At 38.1% G+C, this 20,546-nt stretch overlaps 1 protein-coding gene across 9 annotated transcripts in view; it reads left to right on the top strand.

Moving 5' to 3' along the window:
- The window catches only part of TNRC6A (trinucleotide repeat containing adaptor 6A), a 96,523-nt gene that overhangs the window by 70,913 nt on the left and 5,064 nt on the right, over positions 1 to 20,546 (top strand). For 6 of the 9 annotated variants that reach the window (XM_064520002.1, XM_064520001.1, XM_064519999.1 and 3 more), the window contains 14 exons: positions 2,552 to 2,599; positions 7,449 to 10,037; positions 10,636 to 10,800; positions 11,164 to 11,339; positions 11,638 to 11,718; positions 12,153 to 12,204; positions 13,159 to 13,301; positions 13,985 to 14,122; positions 14,384 to 14,512; positions 14,619 to 14,696; positions 14,953 to 15,163; positions 17,974 to 18,105; positions 19,765 to 19,923; positions 20,279 to 20,419. In XM_064520002.1, coding sequence (XP_064376072.1) covers positions 2,552 to 2,599; positions 7,449 to 10,037; positions 10,636 to 10,800; positions 11,164 to 11,339; positions 11,638 to 11,718; positions 12,153 to 12,204; positions 13,159 to 13,301; positions 13,985 to 14,122; positions 14,384 to 14,512; positions 14,619 to 14,696; positions 14,953 to 15,163; positions 17,974 to 18,105; positions 19,765 to 19,923; positions 20,279 to 20,419 — 4,242 coding nt within the window. The remainder of the gene's footprint in view (positions 1 to 2,551; positions 2,600 to 7,448; positions 10,038 to 10,635; positions 10,801 to 11,163; positions 11,340 to 11,637; positions 11,719 to 12,152; positions 12,205 to 13,158; positions 13,302 to 13,984; positions 14,123 to 14,383; positions 14,513 to 14,618; positions 14,697 to 14,952; positions 15,164 to 17,973; positions 18,106 to 19,764; positions 19,924 to 20,278; positions 20,420 to 20,546) is intronic. The other 3 variants (XM_026103964.2, XM_064520004.1, XM_064520000.1) reach the window with 1 other exon arrangement.

The raw sequence follows: 20,546 nt of genomic DNA, 5'->3' as shown, positions 1-20,546 counted from the left end.
TCTCTTCTTAACTGTGTGCGCTGTACTCAGGGTGTTCCTGTCGTGTGTAAGGTCAAAATTGATGAATAGGGTTGGGGGCCACAGTTGCATTTCTTTGTGCCATGTACCTGTATGATTTAAAGATACTTTTCCTCTAGTATAATCAGGAACAATGTCTGGTTTAGAGATCTCGAGAGTTACTGCTTGTAATATTCTTTGAGATATGTAGGTAAGGTGATAATGCAAATGAAAATATTTTTTCAGTGCTGGATTTTTGTAATGGTTTCAATAATCTTGTCTAATGAATTGCTTGTAAATTAATGTGGAGATGACCATAGTCCAGCAGCATGCAAGAGTAACTTAATATCTTTTGATGACCTTTGAATCTGAAAGTAAATAGTATTAATATTTGCCTGTCTTAGTCTTACACGCTTGCTCTCCGTAGTTCCTATTTTAGCCACCAAAGGCAACTTTTAGGTACTGTCGTTGTTATCTCAAACTAAAGATGTCATGCAATTTGATGTATCTATAGGTCCATTCATTTTGAAAGGCTGACCATGTGCAGGCCTTTTGAGTTAACAAATTTTATGCTTTAACAGAGTATCTTTCAAGATCCTGAAGTTCTTTATTATTTTTAAGTAATTTTTATGGTCTTTGGAATTGATCTGTCAAAAGTCTGAATTTTGGCTTTGAGATCTGTCAAATTTTCAGCATCTAAGAACTTCAGCAGACTTGTGGCAATACAATAAAAGTGAATGGCTGAAGAGGGGAGAGCTGTCTGCGTGCCCCTCTGACTCTGGGTTACCCAGGGGTAGGGGTTGTTCATCTGCTTATGCATCATTAGAGTTTTTCAGCACAATATTTGGGGGCTAAAACAGAAACTGTAGCTTGAAACATTTGATTGAAAATTGCTGAAATCAGTAATGGCTCCAGTTGTTTTATCTGTTAATATAACTCTGACCGATCCCTAAGTAGGATCTATCTGTGAGTTGCTACTGTACTTGTAACTTTTTGATAGGTGCTTTGTAAAGGCAAGAGAACACAAATACTGCTGTATTTACAGGCCTCTTTTAATTACCTTGGCCACGGTAAGCTTTTATATCTTTGGTATTAGGGAATCTTTTTATATTAATTGACAACAGAAACCTTTTTGCTTTTATCTCTTATGGACAATGATCTTCTGTTTTGAGAATTACTATTTTGTTCAGGAGTGAAGCTCAAAAAGGGTTGTCCTGTGTTGTTGGTTTTTTGTTTTTAGCACATTTGGCATATCTTTTCAATAAAAACTTAGAAGTGAAGCTCATGTCATGTAGTACTTACAAAATAGATACAGTCTCATTGCACCAGGAGGGTTATTTTAAGAAATCTGCACTTATGTAGCTTTTTATCAGAACATTTTCCTACCAAATTCAGTTGTTTGCTTTCCTGAAATTTTCCCCCATCTGTGAACTTCATATGGAAAGTCTTGAATGCTACTTTATGTTTGTTTGCCTTTATCCTTTGTAACACACCAGAAGAGTTAGCTGTTTATTCTACCATAAAATGATTCATATAGTGAACTAAAATATTTACCAGCAGTAATTGTGACTGTGGGACAGAACAAAAGACAAGCGAGCCGTCAGACTCCTGACTTTCATCAGGCTGAGTTACTTGGATTCTTTCTTTGGCTTGCGTGGGTCTCACTTTCTTTTTGCTCCACTCAGTGGAGCTGCAAAACTATGTTAAAACAGGAGATTTTGGAAGTGAAAGATTCTTCTTGTAACTTTTTTTTTTTTCCTGGGTTATTTTAGGGGGAAGGGAGGAGGAAATGAAAAGTGTATCCAACTCTAAAATTTGTGTATTTGAAACTTCTACAACATCTTATGTCATATCCAACCTGTAGGAAACTTAGGCGGAAGAAGCTATGAAAGAGTGGTGCATGGACATTCAGTATGAACACAGTTAGGTTAAATCCAAGTTGGATTGTATTCAGTGATTTCTGTTTGCTGTATGTAGTAGCAAAATAATGACTTCCAGTAGGGGACGTATACTGTTCAAAGAAGTGACATGGACTTGCTGAAGTTGAAGGGCTGACCTCAAAATTCTGCAGTTAATACAGTCAGAAATTAACTGGTTTGGGTTTTAATGAGCGTAACTTCTTACTCTCTTCTCTATAAATTAAGCTTTCAAAATTAAGGACATCTTAAATTAATTGATTTAAATTAAAATGTCAAATGTGTAAAAACTAACTAGTAGTGGAAACACTTAGTAAAAGTAGCAAAATTGTTAATAATTAATTTTCTGCATGCAGTACTTAGAATTAAATTTGATATCAATGTATCTTCCCTTCTCCCATCTTTCAGAGCTGTGGGTGGGTTGATTCAGAACTTGCTTGTCACTGACACGATTAGTAAGACTGAGAGATGGCTCTTTCAAGAGAAATCTTTCCTGAAAAAGAGATGATGATAAATGGTTTAAAAGTAATGAGTGGTTTGGGGACTGTTCTCAAAGACCTAGTTTACTTAAGTAACAATTCTGTAATTTCTTGCCTTTTTTTCTTTTTTTTCTTTTTTTTCTTTCTTTTTTTTTTTAGGCATGCCTCCCATTCGGGACTTGGTGAGCCACTCCCCTAACCAGTCAGGTGATGCATAGCTATTTAAATCTCATGTTTGTCTCGCACTACATCTGTGTTTTTAGTAGTTATGTGTTTCGCACAATTCTGTCTTGATTTTTTTTTTCCCTTCTTTGGCATATCTGTTTTTCAATAGCATGTGTTTCAATAGTATATTTTCTTTGTGCCTTTACATATTGCATTTGGTTAAAGATTTTTAATTTTCTAAAGTGCATCAGAATTCATATGGAAAAAGACAGCTATTGGAAGCCTTGAGTATGGCACCTTTATTTTAAAATACTATGAGTGGGTGCTTGCTTGCTTGCTTGCTTGTTTGCTTTCTCTCCCTCTCTTATATGATAAATTGCCTCTTGGTGGTCTTAAATTGAATAATCTATCTTTTATATCAGAGACACTTCACAGCAGTGTGGAGGAAACTGAGTCCCTGCAGTTCTAGTCTGTGGGCCTTCCTCCTGTGAACGCCAGGCTTCTGCTGGGGCACGCGTCCTTGGGGACCTACAGCGGTGTATGCTGTTTGCTAGATAACAGATCGTGAAGAACACTTGCTGTTTATTTTTAAGCAATCGTTGGAGTGACTGCTCTGTGAGGGCTTGGGAATGTGCCATGCAAAGTACTCTGCAGTAACACAGTGCCTTGAAATGTCTGTTTCTGGCAGCACCTTATGCTCAATAGACTGCCGTGGACAGACTGCTTAGGAGAATATTTCATGTTGTATCTGTTCTGTTGAAGACTGCACTTGAAAGGGACAGCGTTAATCCTCCTGTCCTGCTCTCTCCTCCCCTCTCTTCCCTTGTGTTGAATTTAGCCACGTAGTGAGTTGGTTCAGCTTCTTCATGTGATGGAAAACTGAGGGGAGAGTGGTTGTTGTTGGGGGGGGGTTCCATAGCATCAGAGAGCTGTCCTGACTCACCGCAGTGCTGCAGCAGTGCTAGATCCAGCACAAGGAAGGGACCAAAACCATACTGGGATAAGAAACAGGAGAGAGTGAAGGACTGTCCCTTTTAGGAGAGCCGCCAGTTGGGCAGGTTAAGTGTAAAGGGACACTATATCCTTGTACTGACGACTTTCCTGTCCTGCACTAGCAAGTAGGGAAACTATTTCAGAGGCAAACAGCTACAGGTATTAGTTCTTGGGCTGGAGTACTTAAGACAACAAAAACAGACTTCAGGACCTTCTGCTCTACCACGGAGAAACAGATACCTGACGTTAACAAATAAAGTTTTTAATTTTTTGCTTTTGTCTTTTCATAACAAATGTGCTTTTTAGCTTGTTTACTGAAGTGAATTTTTTCATAAGGATCGAAGGTACTACACTTGGGAAGGTATAGTATTGGCATTCTCTGTGTACCAATATATACCGTAACTGCAAAAGGAGACAGAGGGAGCAAAATTCAGGTATTTCTTAATTTGTGCTTCTGAGTCCTACTGTTTAATTTAAACTACATGATGGTACTTCAAAAAAAAAAAATAGTTCTCCTTAGACAATATGTACTGATTTCTGCAAACCTGTAGGAGTTAATTCGTTATTACAGTGCATTAAGTTATTAAATTACAAATTACTGAAAAAAGTTTTAGCAGATTACTGAAGTTCAGGAAGCTCGAGTTTGTGTAAATCTTTTGCCCAGTATTCAAACAGCAAAAGTTCAGTTTAAGTTTCTAAGTAGTTATAGGGAGAAAACTAATAGAACTACAGACTGTTATTGGCTGTTTTTGCTGTGCACCAGACATAGTATATCATAAACTGTGATTTTTCAGGTTTTGAGGGTGTTTTTGTGATATCTGTCAGGTGTGAAAAAGTCAGAGATAGTAGCTTGCTTATTCATTATTTTTATATTTAATCTTAGGAGTTCCTGGGTTTCAGGGATTTAAATAGGAATACTTCAGAACACTTTCTCATGCAAGAAGTCACCAGCACATGGTTATGTGTAGGAAAGGTTGTTAGTCAAGGTAGTTTTACATGTAATAGGATAAGGTTCTGCATGACTAAAAGTTAATCATTATACCGTGTTGATATATTGTGCTTGTTACAAACTGTGTATCTAAATTATCATAATAGAATTTTAATCAAATACAGTCTTGCTTTTTATGTATTCTACTACTGTGCAAACTAGGGTTTACAGTTTCACTCTGGCCTGTAGTCATAATCTGTCTCTCTTCCTTCACATTGAATTCAGGCAGTCTGGTTGCCCACATGTATTATTTCATGCTGTTTTTAAAATTGATCGTGTTATTGGGATGATGGTTATGTAATGAAGACTTTGTTTTATTAGGACAGCTTTTGATGCTGTTGACTTCATGGCGGGGTGCAAACAACTCTCAAATTTGATTGTTCTTTAATATAGGTTGAATGTTGTTTTATAAAATATCAGCACAAAATTTGAAATCTGAGGGTTTGTAGGACCATTGCTGAGATACTATAGATCTTTTTTTTTCCAGTGGCACATTAATAGGCTGATTCCAGGTTATGTTCACCTGAATGACTGTCTCCCTGTTTTCCCGAGGATGCCGTGTGATTCTGTTCTGTTCTAACAGACTGTGGAGCTGCCAAGTGCTTCTAATCACTGCAGCCCTATTTCTACCTACTGCAGATCTTTACTGCCACAGTTCCTTCTTCCAACATCCTCTGCCAGCATCCTTGTTTCTTGTGTTTTACCTGTCATCTGAAACTTAACTGATTGTCTTGACTCTCTTAACCTTCCATCATCCTGGATGGGGTGCGAGGGTTGGGTAATTCTTGTTCTGTGTTACTTCAGGCTATGTAGTCTTTGAGGTATAGGGTATAGCCTTTGGCTAGACTTTCTTTTTTTTTTTTTTTTTTTCCTTCTTTAAGCAGCTCTAGGACAAATAATGTTGATTTTCCTGGGTTCTCTGCTTCTCATGGTGTTCTCAAACTCCTTTTGAAAGACAGAAGCAAGGTCTTTTTTTAAATCTACAGCAGCTATGCTTTCCTTCAGATTGGTCCGTCAGTCGTGTTTACACAATATACCATATCAGCTCTTTTTGTTGTTGATTCAGAACACTAAGAACAGGCTCCTGCCAAATTATCTCTAGATATCTCTAGATACTTTCTTTGTTTGAGAGCTGGGCTATTGCCAAAGGTCCTATCTTGTGTACTGTTTAACTTCTGCTAAGTAGCTGGCAATTTGAATAACATTTTTAATAAAACAGTTGCGACTTGGTTACCTGTTACTGAGCTGTGCCTTAGGGATTGGTGGGGATCAGGGCTTGGGACTTCAACTGACGTGCAGAACTGGCGTCCCTTGTAGCAGAAGGGAGAAACTGGCAAGAGTAGCAGCTTCCTTTCAGGCTTCACCATTAAAATGTATTTCTTGGAAACATGAGAAGCTCATAAATTGGTGTAATATTTTAAAAGTAGCCAGCCCCTAAATGTCTTTAAAACAGCTTTTGAGACAAATGGAGGATTAATAATTCTATCTTGCACTACTATTGGCTCTGTCTGTAGGTGAAATTTCATAAAGGCATTCCATCAAAATGACCATCTTTTACTAGTCAGATGTAAGGCACGATTGCATATGCTGTAAAAATCCATTAAGAATGAGCAGGAACTTCAGAAACTTTTTTCCTTTTATCTTCAGGTATATGCATTTTGAATATTCGAAGTAAAGGCAAAAAAGTACTTGTTATAGGAAAAGTAGACTATTTTTCTTTTTTTAAAAAAATGAATGTTTTAATGGGTGGAGAAGCATGGCTCGCTAACTACACAGCAACTAAGCATGTACAGTACAGTTATTCTTTCAGTTCAGGCAAATATTAAGTAAAAAAAACTCCACTGACAGACTCTGTTCTTGACTTCTGTTAGAAGTGAGTAGTTGTTGACTTTATTACTATTTGTCACGTGCTTCATGCTTTTATAGCTTTGTCCTCTGGTGCATCTGTCTGACTATGTTTGATTTAACAATTTGGTAGGGGTGGAAAATTTAGGTCTCTATAGTAAGGCTTAAGGAGCACAAGACAGCATAATATGGTAAAACTTGGGTATTTTAAAGTACTGTACTAACTCAAATAATAAATGGACTTGAATCACAGAACTCCTGCATTTCAAAGAACAAAAATTGACAGCATTTATTTTGTAGCAAATACTTCACAGTGCATATACTTAACTATGAAAAGTTTATAAGCGAATTGTGATGCATTTCTTCCGGAGTTCTGCACATGATCAGCTTATTTATTGAAAAAGAAATGGTAGTATGGTAGTTCTTGTGTAAATGAAAGTAAGAATTACCAGTTCAGCCATTGCACTTAATCTGTACTGCTGAAACAGAGGTTTCTTAAGATTGGCCTTGTGATTTTTGTGTGTGTGATGGTTGTTGTATAAAAGAAAATATCTTAAATAATCTTGTACTTAAAAAAAAATCTTACATAGTGTCTTTGAATGATGTTTCTTTGTTTCTCTGGCTGTTGTCACGTAGCAATTGCTACTACTGGGTCAGTTTAATATCCTGTTTAGATTTCTAACTTTCAGAATCTCTTTGATTTTTGTATACTGTTGTAGTTTTTAATGTGCAAGTTTTTTCATAAAATATTTTGCATATGGCGATATATTTTCTTTTTAATGCCATTTCTCTGGTAAGAACGAACTGTGCCTTTTAGATGTGTTTCTTCATGCTTCATGTAAAAGTGCAACTTCGCATGCTAGTGAGAAGTGTTCTAAGTAATGCATGGGGAATTGTTTTGAACAGCTGTACTGTAAAGCTTTTTTCATAACTTCTGACTGTCATGTTAAAATGTGCAAAATAATTCTTGACTTAGTATTTTTATACTTTTATCTCTCTTCTGTTTAATGAAGTAATAATACTGAATTTATAATAATGCTCTGGGACTTTTCTTCCTCTCTTTAGATCTGAACCACAGTGGTCTAGGATCCCATTATGAAAATTCTCACTGGGGACCAGTCTCTTCAAATAGTGACTCCAGCACAAACTGGGATAAAGTTATTGTAGACGGCTCTGACAAAGAAGCATGGCCATCAATCACTGGCAGTGACCCAGAGTTGACATCAGAATGTATGGACACTGACTCTGCCTCTAGCTCTGGGTCAGAGAGAAACCTCGTTATAATGGCTTCAGGGAGCACAGGTGGTGAAAGTGATGGCATTCGAAATGGCATTGGACATGGTTCTCAAAATAAGTTTGTGGTTGGTAGCAACAGCAATAATGTGGGTAATGGAAGTATTAATGGGCCGTGGGGTTTATCCCATGGAACCCTGATAAGCACATGTCAAGTTTCTGTGGATGCTCCTGACAGCAAATCTGAAAGTAGCAACAATAGAATGAATGCTTGGGGCACCATAAACTCTTCATCAAATGGAGGGTTAAATCCAAGCACTTTGAATTCAAATGGCAACCATGGTGCCTGGCCTGTATTGGAGAACAATGGACATGCCCTGAAAGGGTCTGTAGGGAGTGGTAATTCTGGCACAAATATTCAGTGCAGTACCATAGGTCAGATATCTAATAATCAGAGTATTAACTCTAAAGTGGGTGGTTCAGCCCATGGTTCCTGGGGAAGCCTTCAGGAAAATTGTGATTCTGAAGTAAATGGTACAAGGAAGGTTTCATTCAGTGGGCAACCTCAAAACCTTAACACTGAAATGAATGGACCAAATAACACTACTAACTTTATGACCTCTAGTTTACCAAACTCTGCTGGTTCAGTGCAGATTAACGAACTGCCTAATAATACAGGGCATGGGGCCTGGCGTGTGAGCACAATGAATCATTCTCAGATTCAGGCCTCTCCAGTTACGAATGGCACTTCCATTTCTCATCTTAGCAATGGTGAGGTGAAAAGTGGTGGATCTTACGGTACTACATGGGGTGCCTATGGTTCTAATTACTCTGGAGACAAATGTTCAGGCCCAAACAGCCAAGCTAATGGTGACACTGTGAATGCAACTCTAATGCAGCCAGGCATTAGTGGGCCTGGCAGCACTAACTTTCAAATCAATGGGAATAAAGGAGGAGGGGTATGGGAGGCAGGGACAGTCAACTCCCAGAATATGCCATGGGGAAGTGGAAATGGTGCAAGTGCTGGCGGAAGTAGAAGAGGATGGGGCAACCCTGCACAAAACACTGGCACTAACATTTCAAATGGGGAATGGAGTAAACTGCCTAGTAATCAGCATTCCAATGAAAGTGTAAATGGAAATAGTAGGAAGTTTACAAACGGATGGAAATCTACTGAAGAGGATGACCTTAACAGCCAGAGTTCTGCTGCATCTCAGATAACTGAGCAGAACAGCGCATGGGCCAAAACAGGTACGGGGGACAGTGAAGGTAGTACGGAGAGCACTGGATGCCATGAAGATAGAGCAACTACGGAAGGACAGACTCGAGAGAGAAGAAAAGTTGACCAGCATGCATTACTCCAAAGTATAGTGAACAGAACTGACTTAGATCCACGTGTCCTTTCCAACTCTGGTTGGGGACAGACTCCAATCAAACAGAACACTGCCTGGGATACCGAAACATCACCAAGAGGTGAAAGAAAAACTGACAATGGGACAGAGGCCTGGGGAGGCTCTGTGACACAGACTTCCAGCTCAGGGGGATGTGTGGATAGACCTAGCCCTATTAATAATGATACCTCATCTGTATCAGGGTGGGGAGATCCAAAGTCTGCTACAAGGTGGGGAGACTCCAAAGGGTCAAACAGCCAAGGGGGGTGGGAAGAGGATTCTGCTGCTACAGTAATGGTCAAGAGCAATCAATCATGGGGAAGTGGCAAAGAGGAAAAGTCATCTTGGAATGATGCACAGAAAATCAAACAGGGATGGGCAGATGGACAAAAGGCCAGCCAGGGTTGGGCAGTTTCTGCCAGTGAGAGCTGGGGAGAAAATTCAAGAAATAACCATTGGGGTGAGGCCAAGAAATCCAGTTCAGGAGGTAGCGACAGTGACAGATCAGTATCTGGCTGGAATGAGCCAGGTAAATCAAATTCTGTTACTTGGGGAGGCAGTAGTACAAACCCAAATAATTCGTCAGGATGGGATGAGCCTGCAAAGTCTAATCAGAATCAGGGCTGGGGAGACCCTCCTAAATCCAATCAGCCTCAAGGCTGGGGGGATTCATCAAAGCCAATCAACTCTCCAGAATGGAACAAACAAGATGTTGGATCTTGGGGAGCACCATCTGCCACCAGTAAACCACCAGGGTCAGGCTGGTTGGGAGGACCAATGCCAACACCAGCAAAGGAGGAAGAACCCACCGGCTGGGAGGAGCCATCCCCCGAATCAATACGCCGTAAAATGGAAATTGATGATGGAACTTCTGCTTGGGGTGACCCAAGCAAATACAACTACAAAAATGTGAATATGTGGAATAAAAATGTCCCAAACAGTAGCAGCAGTTCAGACCAGCAAGCACAGGTACATCAGCAGCTACTGTCTTCAAGTGCCATGTCTAGCAAGGAGAGCAGTTCTGGTTCTGGTAAGACTTGATTTTACGCAAATTTATGCTTTTGATTAATTGTAAAACAGTTTTTCTGTTCTTACATCACATAACAATATCTTAGTTTAAAAGTAGAAAGTGGAAGGTGGCAATGAGGTTTTATATATATATAAAGAGAATATTCCTTAAGAATATTTTCCTTCAGAAAGTAAGTATCATTATCAGTACAAATAAAGTGCTAATGCAGCTTTAGACTCAAGATCAGGCTTTCCGATCTTGTAGATTTGGAGGCAGTGATTAATGATAATTGTTGATGAGTTTCTGCATGTTATGTGAAGTATTTTGTGCTCTGCCTCTTTTTCAACTGTGAAGAATAGCTTAAATTTAAAGAGTAGTTCTTAGGAACTTAACATCTTAGAAATCTGTATAATCAAAATGTAATTCTTTACAGATGGAACTTGTATTTTTGACATTTTTTGTATGGAACAGATTGCAGTTGCAATATTTACCTTGATGGAAAATATAAGTTGTATTAACAGGCCTTTTATTGTATGTTAGGAGTCTAGAAAAAGCAAATTACTTGATTCTTTTAAATCCTGTTCAGAAACATGTCAGTAACTTGTACTGCTTTAAAAAGGTTGGGGAGAGCCTTCTACTCCAGCCACTACTGTAGATAATGGAACTTCAGCGTGGGGTAAACCCATGGATACTGGTACTAGCTGGGGAGAACCCATCAGTGATGCAGCAGGCACCTCTGGCTGGGGAAATGCTTCTCTTGGTCAACAGGCTTCAAATAAACCTGGTGAGTATTTTTTCATCGTGTTTGCATAAAGATACATGAGGAAGGTGCAATACCAATCTAGAAGCTTTATACTTGAATTTTTTGAAGGCTTGTATCTTGACATAAACACAAAGCTAAGTTCTGTCTGTCTTGAGGGCAGTCAGTTGACACTGATGCTAATACCATTTTTGTAGCTGCAGATGGGTAACTCTTTTCTTCCCTGCACCAACAAGACTGTTAGTAATCTGAAGCTTGTCATGGTTAAATAATACTTGTTTTACTTTAGTTTGCTGTAGCATATTTAGTTCATAATAGCTGACTTGCATTGAGATTACTGTTTGAAGTGCTAGTGTGGTGGTTTTTTGTTTGTTTTTTTGCATCCAGGGCCTAAATCTATGCAAGATAGCTGGTGTGGGGATGATATGCCATTGACAGGCAGTCGTCAGACCAGCTGGGAGGAAGAAGAGGATGTAGAGATTGGAATGTGGAATAGCAGTTCATCACAAGAAGCTAACCCATCTTTAAACTGGCCACCATATATGAAAAAAATGCCTACGAAGGTAATTCTGGCTTGTTAGACGTCAGGCCCAAATGTAAGAATGCAAGTAGGCCATGGAAAGGAGGGGAGAGGAAAAAAAGGGTTCCTAAGAACTACTTTCTTGTTCTGTAAAGTAATTCTCATAGAAGGCTGAGTCAAGGTTTTTGCACTTTTGTTTCTTCACTAAGTCAGAATTGAGACCTGCACTGAGTGGAGTAATATTGGTCTTTAATCTTTGCTCACAACATTTTACGATGTAATTTAAGCAATAGGTGGTAAAAATCTACCAAGTATCATAGGAATCCCTTTTTATTTTTAAGGGAATAATGAAAGGTGGAAATAAGCAAGATGAGACATGGATCAATCCGTTCATTAAGCAATTCACAAATCTCAGTTTTTCGGTAAGTATTACACCTTTGGCTGGCTTCACTGTCTTCTTAGTGTCAGTTATAACACACAAAGGTGAAAGTGCTTAATTGTCTAGTGTTTATTTTTGTCATGTTTTTCTTTTGCTTCTGTTGTTTCCCCCACTGTCCCCATGCCTTTTCTTTAATTCCTCAATACAAAAGACCTATTTACTGATAAAGACACTTCCTTAAACACTACCCAGATATTCATCCAGTAGCCTGTTGTACTTTGTTACATAGGTATTTTGGTGAAGAAACCTGTTTTCAATTGGGTAGCAAATACTGGGAGGAAATATTTTGAAATCGCATCTACTTTGTTTTGATATTTCTTTTTTCTTGCAGGTTTGAATTGAAATAGTGTATTTGAATCTCTTTTATTTTTAAAAAAGATTATTATTAAATAATCATGATTCATTTTATTACTTCAGAGAGAATCACCAGAGGAAACCATACAGAGCAATAAGATGGACATGTCTGGAGGTGAGCACAGGAAAAGCCTAGATGGGTTTTAAAGCTTTTGCATTTCTTTTCTAATTTCTTTTTTAGTATACATCTTTTTGTAAATTACTTACAAAAAAACTTCATTCCCTTAAAGAAAAAAAAAAGTGCATATGAATAACGCTACATACCTGAATCACCTGGTTGCTACTGTAACTTTATCCATAAATCAGGCTAACCTTGTACATACAGAATTGGCATGAAAGAACAATTTCACTTTTTTAATATAAGTATCTAGTTATGTTCTTGTTAACTTTATTAAATATAGACAAAGATGTTCATAATACCACGCTCGTTCATTGTGGTTCATTCTCAGAAACACGTTTTCAGTTCTGAAGTATGTTAATACTAAACAATTCTTTGGGAAGTATTTAACTTGAGGGTAAAATCATTTGTGAATAGTTATTTTTATTTGAATTTGTTCACGGTTATGAATGATTCCTCTAGCAAATTAAAAATAGTAGAATTATATTGAATAATTGAAATAAATAGATATTTTATAATAATAGGATTTTTAATGAAGAATTGTAGCATTAACTTTTATTATAGTTACTTCTTAAATGCAGTTTTAAAATGCGTATTTTCACTTTTGGCTCATGCTCTACATTGTGTAAAGAAATTATTCTTTGCACTTCAGATTTAAATATTAATATTACTGGAAAACTTCATATTTAAACTATTTTAAATTAGAATTTAAAATATCCCCTTGGAAAGCAATTCTGCCACTACATGCAGTAAAGCATTAAACAGAGTCTGTTACTACTGTTCATATTTTGATCTTCTAGATTGCCCAGTAGAATCAATGGTGAAAGATAAATTTTAAAAATTGCTTAATAAAGTTTATGCTTTTTGTAAGCATAAACCCATTTCCAGTGTATCTGGAAAACTAAATGATCTTTCAATGTCATGGTCATGTGTCTCACTTTTTTTTTTAAGGGATATTGCAAGATAAGCGAATGGAGATGGATAAGCATGGCCTGAATGTTGGAGATTACAATCGTGTGGTTGGAAAAGGCCCTGGTTCTCGTCCTCAGATTTCCAAAGAGTCTTCCATGGATCGCGGTCCTTACTTTGATAAGGTTAGTAGCTGCCTAACTGATGGACACTTCCAAACTTCTTTGACTCAGACAGCATTCTCAGATTTACATTCTAAGTAAATATCTGTGTGCTCCTTAGCTTTCTGCATTTAGTAGAGAGAAAAGCTGGGGCTTTCTTGTTAATCTGTAAGACATGTTTTGTTCTTTTTAACTTGCTGGTAAATAATACTAAGCACTTTCTATAGCACATTTGCAGTGCAAATAACACTAACCTGATCTCTTTTGTTTTCTGCCTATTTCCTGCTGATGCTGGACTGTCATGTGACTCTTCCCTTCTGTTCCTGGCAATGGTTTCTCCCTTCTGCTTGCTTGCTGGCTGGTTGTTGCGCATCGGTTTGTCTGTCCAATCAGGATGGCATTGTAGCAGACGAGTCCCAAAACATGCAGTTTATGTCCAATCAAAACATGAAGCTTCCCCCTTCAAATAGTGCACTACCTAACCAAGCCCTTGGCTCCCTAGCAGGGCTGGGTATGCAAAACTTGAATTCTGTTAGACAGGTAAGGCTGTGTGCATATCCTTGGCATGTTACTTGACAGCTTTTAATACCTTTTGATATAACATCTGAGCTACTGTTTTGATATGTTTAACCTCTAATACAAATGTATCGGGGTGGGAGAAGTAGCAGAAGATGTGTATTGTCCCTAACTGCCCTTCCTTTCTCCAGAATGGCAATCCCAGTATGTTTGGTGTTGGTAATATAGCAGCACAGCCCAGGAGCATGCAGCAGCCTCCAGCACAACCTCTTAATTCATCTCAGCCTAATCCACGTGCTCAAGTGCCTCCTCCATTACTATCCCCTCAGGTAATTGAGTCTATTGCACATTCTGTGAAGAAACTAACCAAAATGCTGCTTTAGTAAATTGCTTTTCATTTGTTGGTGTTGCTGATATTTGTTCTGTAAATATTTGAAAACTTTTTGGCCTGATCTGTGTTTCAGAAAACAGGCAATTGTTAACCGCAGGCTATGATATTCTATCCCTAGTATAACTAACTGCTTATGTTATTGTCAGTATTCTTCTATAAAAGTTTAGATAGTCACTCTTCACACTGGTCCATTTTGCAGGTTCCAGTATCATTACTGAAGTATGCACCAAACAACGGTGGCCTGAGCCCACTTTTTGGCCCACAACAGGTAGCCATGTTGAATCAACTGTCCCAGTTAAACCAGCTTTCTCAGATCTCCCAGTTACAGGTAAGCTAACAAAGCTAGTTGCTCTCTGTTCTGTTTGAAGTCTTAAGTAGAACCTTACCTCAGTTATAAACTGTTCTTTAAAAATAAAACCCCCACTGTCTCCTAGCGGTTGTTGGCTCAGCAGCAAAAAGCGCAGAATCAAAGAAGCATGCCTTCTGGTGGTCGTCAACAGCAGGAGCAGCAGGTAAATGAATACCTTTAAGATAGTTTGAAAAGTTTATAATAAACTGTTGTTATTCCTGAACTGAATTTCTTGTTTAAAAATTGTATAAATGTGTATAAGATGAAAGGGATTTTGACAAGTTTTGAACTATAAGAGTGCACTTGGCTGGGTTTTGCCATGCTAAAAAGCACAAGCCACAATGATGTATTTCACCATCTTTCTCTAATGTGGAAGAAATTCTGCCTATTTATTTTGTAACTGCTCTGTTTCTTTTAAGGGTCGATCTCTTAGTATGCAGCAACAGATGATGCAACAGTCCCGTCAGCTTGATCCAAACCTGTTAATGAAGCAGCAAACTCCACCCTCTCAGCAGCAGTCACTCCATCAACCCACCATGAAATCTTTCCTTGAGAATGTCATACCCCATGCTACTCCTGAGCTACAAAAAGGGCCATCACCAATAAATGCGTTCAGCAGCTTTCCTTTAGGTGCGTTTCTCCATGCTAATTTAATGCAGTCAGTTGACACTTATGTGGCATAGGACACACAGCCTTTTAACTTTGCCTGGATTTTTCCTCCTCTGAAAACAACAGTGATAGTAATCCTGCTAGCATTTACAAGTTTAAGGGCAGTAGTAATTCTTTATGGTGCTCATCCAGTTATCCTTGTTCTCTAGAGAATTTTAAACACTAATTTCCAGAGGTGGGTAGTTACATTTAAGTACAAAATGTTTTAAGTTCTTGTAGAATTTCTATCCGCTTGTATTTCTTTCTTATCCTGTGGGTCCCAAGCTGCTGCCACGAAGTCCTTTTACAGTTGTGGCTCCTGGGGCTTAAGGACTTTTAGAAGCAGAATCCATATGAAGAATCCATTGAAATGATCTTCTTTGGATTTCAAAAATATTTTCACTGAATCTAGAACTGCATAGCTAGAACAAAATGTTAATTTCCCTTCTAATGGTTAAGTCTATAAAAGAAAGTTTTTAGCTTTTCAATTTTAAAGTATGATTGTCTCATTTCAGGCAAAACATTGGAACATTTATAAATAAAAACATGTCCTTTTTTTTTTTTTTATGCCTACATTTCCAGGCTTCTGTCCAATTTCTACTTCAGAAATTCCAGGCTTGTATATTTTCTGCTTACTTTAGGTCCCCTTTTCAATGCTATCTTACACTTACTACAACTGTATCCCATTTATCCCTCCTTTTTTATCCCTGTTTTCTTCCTCCTCTTCAGTTTGCTTTTCTTCCATATTGTTCTAATCCTGCCACTTCTTTTGGGCTGATTTCCTTTGCATTCTCATTGCCCTTTTTAGAAAAATTTGTTCATTTAAAGACTGCTGCTGAAATCCTTGTGCTTATAGGTGGAGTGTTATGGAATCAGTGAATCAGCGCAGGCCATGCTATTACACTGCATGTGGCACAGTGGAATTTTGCTTGTGGCAAGTCTTAAGTCGAGGCTGCTGCTTAATAGTTGCTGATGATGATTGGCATCAAGGTCTAACTACTGCTTTCATTCAAAGGGCCAGGAATAAAAAATGAAGTTTCACTTAGTTATTAGAGGCACTGTGTTGGTTCCAACAAAAGAAATATTTAACTTTCTTGCCAAGCTTCATACTGAGTAATTGCATCCTGCTAATATTAGATTCACTTTGTTTCTACTAGAGATAATTTCTCTCTCCTTGAATTGTTGCGTGATATTGTTAAGCCAGCTCTTTCCCACCTTTATCATTGCTGCCTTTCAAGAACCTGCAGTATATGTAAGACTGCTTTGGGATCCCTTTGGAGTAGCACTGTGCAATTTATATAAGCAAGTATAGCAACACTTAGTTTACAAACGAAGGGCTTAAGAGAAGAAATAGTAGGTTGCTGGAATTTCTTCACACTTCAGTGAAGAATTGGGCCAAGAGAAGTATTGGCAGCATTCTTCCAGTGCACAAAGCGTAGTAGCATAGTCATGTGAGGTGGAGCTGAGCTCGGAAAGTTGGCTTCTGGAAAATCTTGAGGGTATGCTGTTTTCTCTGTGTCCTAATATTAGTATTAGCAGACTTAGGACTGAAAGCAGGAAAACCCTGTTTACATTCTTGTTAGCTGAATTTGTTTGCCCAGATTGATTAGGCCTTTGTTCGTGAGAAGCAGAAGTTTTGGGGGGTATCCCTCTCTTCAGCTGGCTGGTATTACAGTTGTATCCTGACCCTTTTATGGAATTAAGTATCTCCAATGTTAAAAATACATTTTTCTGCCAAATACTCTAATTATGCCTCTTCAAAAGAATAACTTCTTTATGGCAGTGAATGGTGACTTGGGAACAAAATTAATCATCAGTTTCCAGTACTGGAGAGAGTTGTTTATAGTTAAGATTTGAGAAATTTGCCTGCCATCTCTTACACTAAGTGAAAATGTTGTAGTAGTTTATTTTCAGAAATGAAGTAAATACATTCAAGGGGTCGAGAATCAACCAAGTATGGTTGCGAATTGAGAATTCTTGCAGACCTAGAATGAGTGCAGATATGCCAAAGTCAAAAGTGCAGGCACATTGAGCCCAAAGTAGTAGGTTCTCAAGAGGTATTTGGACTGGTTGGGATTGGTATTATGTTGATTCTCTGGCAGACTAACCTTTTGAAACGCAGATTGCAATTTAGGTAAAGACAAGTTTTGTTTGTTTTCTGTTACCAAATATTAAAATCCAACTCAGTATGAACAGGACAAATATAGCTGGGGGCAGGAGTAGTATTACCTGTGTAGGTCCGTGCAGGGTGCTTAGGTATCTCTGCCCAGCGTGGTTCAGAGCCTGGCAAGGTGTCCTGCCGAATAGTTCAAGAACGGGATGAGGTTCTAACTGCAGATATCAGTATATAATTTTTGCTGAATAGGCAGGGACACAGGCACACCCTTCTGCAGGAAGTGTCTTTGTAGCTGAGCGTAGCTCTTCAAGATACAGTGTTCCTATGTCATACAGATGAGATCAATAGTTGTACTAATGCTAGACTGGTATTAGAAATGACACTCTTTTTTGATGTCTACATCTTAGTTTTTCTGATTTCCTCAATGGCTTCTTCCACTGACATATTTTTGCATGAAGGCATCAGCTGAGAACTTCAGAGTGCTTTGCATCGCTTAGCTTAGCTTCTGTTTGTAGTAATTTCACTGTATTCAGTGCTACAATGTTTCTCAAAAATGGAGAGCTAGAAGCATGAAATAACCATAGTAATGTGCTCTTAAAAGTTGATGAGGACAATGGTAGTAGTTAGCAGAAGAAAAGCATTTAGCTGGTCTTTCATAAGCTATATATGTTTTTAGGAATGAACTCAAACTTGAATGTAAACATGGATATGAACAGTATTAAAGAGCCACAATCTCGACTGAGGAAATGGACTACAGTAGACAGCATTTCTGTGAACACGTCATTAGATCAAAACTCCAGCAAACATGGTATGTTAAGTGTCATTAGATAATACGTGACATAATGTGTCAGATTTTCAAATCCTCTGTGTGTATAAATTCTCTGTTTGCTATGTTTAGTCTTACAGTTGTCACATTTTTGAGTGTTGCTTTTAGCTATCAGAATTCTTACTGTGTTGTCTGTGCCAAAACCTCTTGCTCATCTTCTACAGCAGCCCATAGTTTTCTTGAATGTCTTTACTTAAACTAAAGTGAAGTGATTTTTGTGATGGGATTTAATAGAAACTCTTTGCAGAATTCATTTTTTAAAGCAGGCTTTTCTTTTGTAAGTGTCAGCATCACTTAATGTGGATTAGAATGCTTCATATTTATAAAAGAAAAGCTCGAGCTTTTCTAGGCTTTTTTTTTCCCACCCTGTTGGCCTTAGTTTTGTTCTATGGGGATTTAAGTCTGGGTACACACATTCTGTTCATGCCTGACATGCTTTACAGGTTTTGGTTATGAATGTGCGTGAATGTGGAGAGTTTGTATGGGACAGAGTACTAGCATTGCTGCGCTCTGACTAGGCAGGTTCGTTTATTTCATTTTTCATTCCCATAGTCAGGATTCTTAAGACATTTCAACTGTTGCTTGAAATCTCATCCAGTTAAAATTTGAGTCTATAGCACAAAGATTCTGCATCTAAAGATAGTTATAAAATGTCTCCAGTTTCCCATTACTCTTCAGTCTTCAGATTGTTTGGATATTTTTAGACTTGTCAGCTGTTCTAGTACTATGAAATGGCTTGGTGCCTTAAACATCTAGTGGAGATATCCTGGTACTGCACTCGCTTATTCTAAATTTCATCTGATCATCATCAGAGGTGTTGCTGTTGCTTTAGCTGTAGATCATGTTTCCTGAATAGTGTTAGAAGTTTGATTACTTGAAGTCTATATTTTATTGAGTCTCTAGTTAGTCTTCTGTTCCCTCAGAACGATAGATGATTCTTGTTTTTTGCTTGCTAACTTTAAAACTTCTCCTTGCAGGCTGGCACAGAATCAAATAGATTGTGTACAGTGCTCTTATCCCTTGCTCCAATGGTGTTGTGCTGGGTTTTGGTTTTAGGGGGGTTGGATTATGAATAGAATTGACAGAGCTTCACTGTAACAAAAGGTTCATCAGATTTTGTAGGTGCCTTTTCCAAGACCACTCCCATTCTTGAGAGCTATCTAGGAATGTATTTACCACCCATCATCCAGCTGGGTCTCTCAGAATGCTCTTACCCTTTTGAATTAATCTTTTAGTTAATTCTAATTTTTAGTCAAATCTGCAGATAGCTGGAGAAATGTTTGGAGTGTGTTTGCTATGTTCTCTGTTCCTCAATATTTTCATTGTTTGCTGTCAGAGATTAGATGTTACATTAGACATCCCTTCGGTGGTTCCCAGTACAGCTGTTCTTATATATTACCATGAATTTGAGATTATCTGATTTGTATGGTCAGACCTAGAAAATGGTGTAAAGTTGCTCTTTAATAAGAAGCATTTTTGTAGATGTTTTGTGGGTTGTCTGTGTCATTTGGGCTTGCCCATAACTGCACTCAAGATCTAAATCCTTACCTAGTATATAACTTTATTGATTATATCTGCACAATAGAGATCATAGTTCTGAGATTGGTTAAGAAAAATATGATTGCTCTGTTTTTTTACTAGGTGCTATTTCAAGTGGTTTTAGGCTGGAAGAGTCTCCATTTGTTCCGTATGACTTTATGAACAGCAGTAATTCACCAGCCAGTCCTCCTGGATCTATTGGGGATGGCTGGCCCCGTGCCAAATCGCCTAATGGCTCTAGCAGTGTTAACTGGCCACCAGGTACACAACACCAATACTTACCCTTTGCATGTTTCTTACTATTCAGCAGTGTTTCTTCTGGGTTCCTTGGTCATTACAAGTTGGGGGAAAGAAAAAGGAACCTGCAGAAGACCATTAAGGATGTGCTTTTAACTAACCAAAATTGAAACTAGGAACTTTATTGTACAAAGTATATCTCCCTGTTTTGAAATTTTACCTTGGCAAGAAATGAAGTGAATAAGGTGAAGAGAAGACTAAGTAAATGAAATGCCTAAGAGGTTTTGGGTTGTAGGTCATTATTAAGAGCTGTATTGTTTAGACAGCTGTTCCCTGTAAAAGATCAAAACAAGCTTCTTTTCTGAATCTCTATTCCTAGAATTTCGTCCTGGTGAGCCATGGAAAGGTTATCCAAACATTGACCCTGAAACTGACCCTTACGTCACTCCTGGCAGTGTCATAAACAATCTTTCAATTAATACTGTGCGGGAAGTTGACCACCTCAGGGACAGGAACAGTGGTATGTTCAGATGCTACTTTTTTTTTTTAATAATTGTATACAAATCTTTGTTCAGCCACACAGAAAGTAGGTATACATGGAAATGTGTTTGCTGTTTTTCAGCCATCTTGTTTAGCTTTTATATTGT

The sequence above is a fragment of the Dromaius novaehollandiae genome, chromosome 14 (genome assembly GCF_036370855.1).
Source record: "Dromaius novaehollandiae isolate bDroNov1 chromosome 14, bDroNov1.hap1, whole genome shotgun sequence".
Lineage (NCBI taxonomy): Eukaryota > Metazoa > Chordata > Aves > Casuariiformes > Dromaiidae > Dromaius > Dromaius novaehollandiae.
Note: the sequence above shows the minus strand (reverse complement) of the source record. Positions and strands in the feature narration are given on the sequence as shown.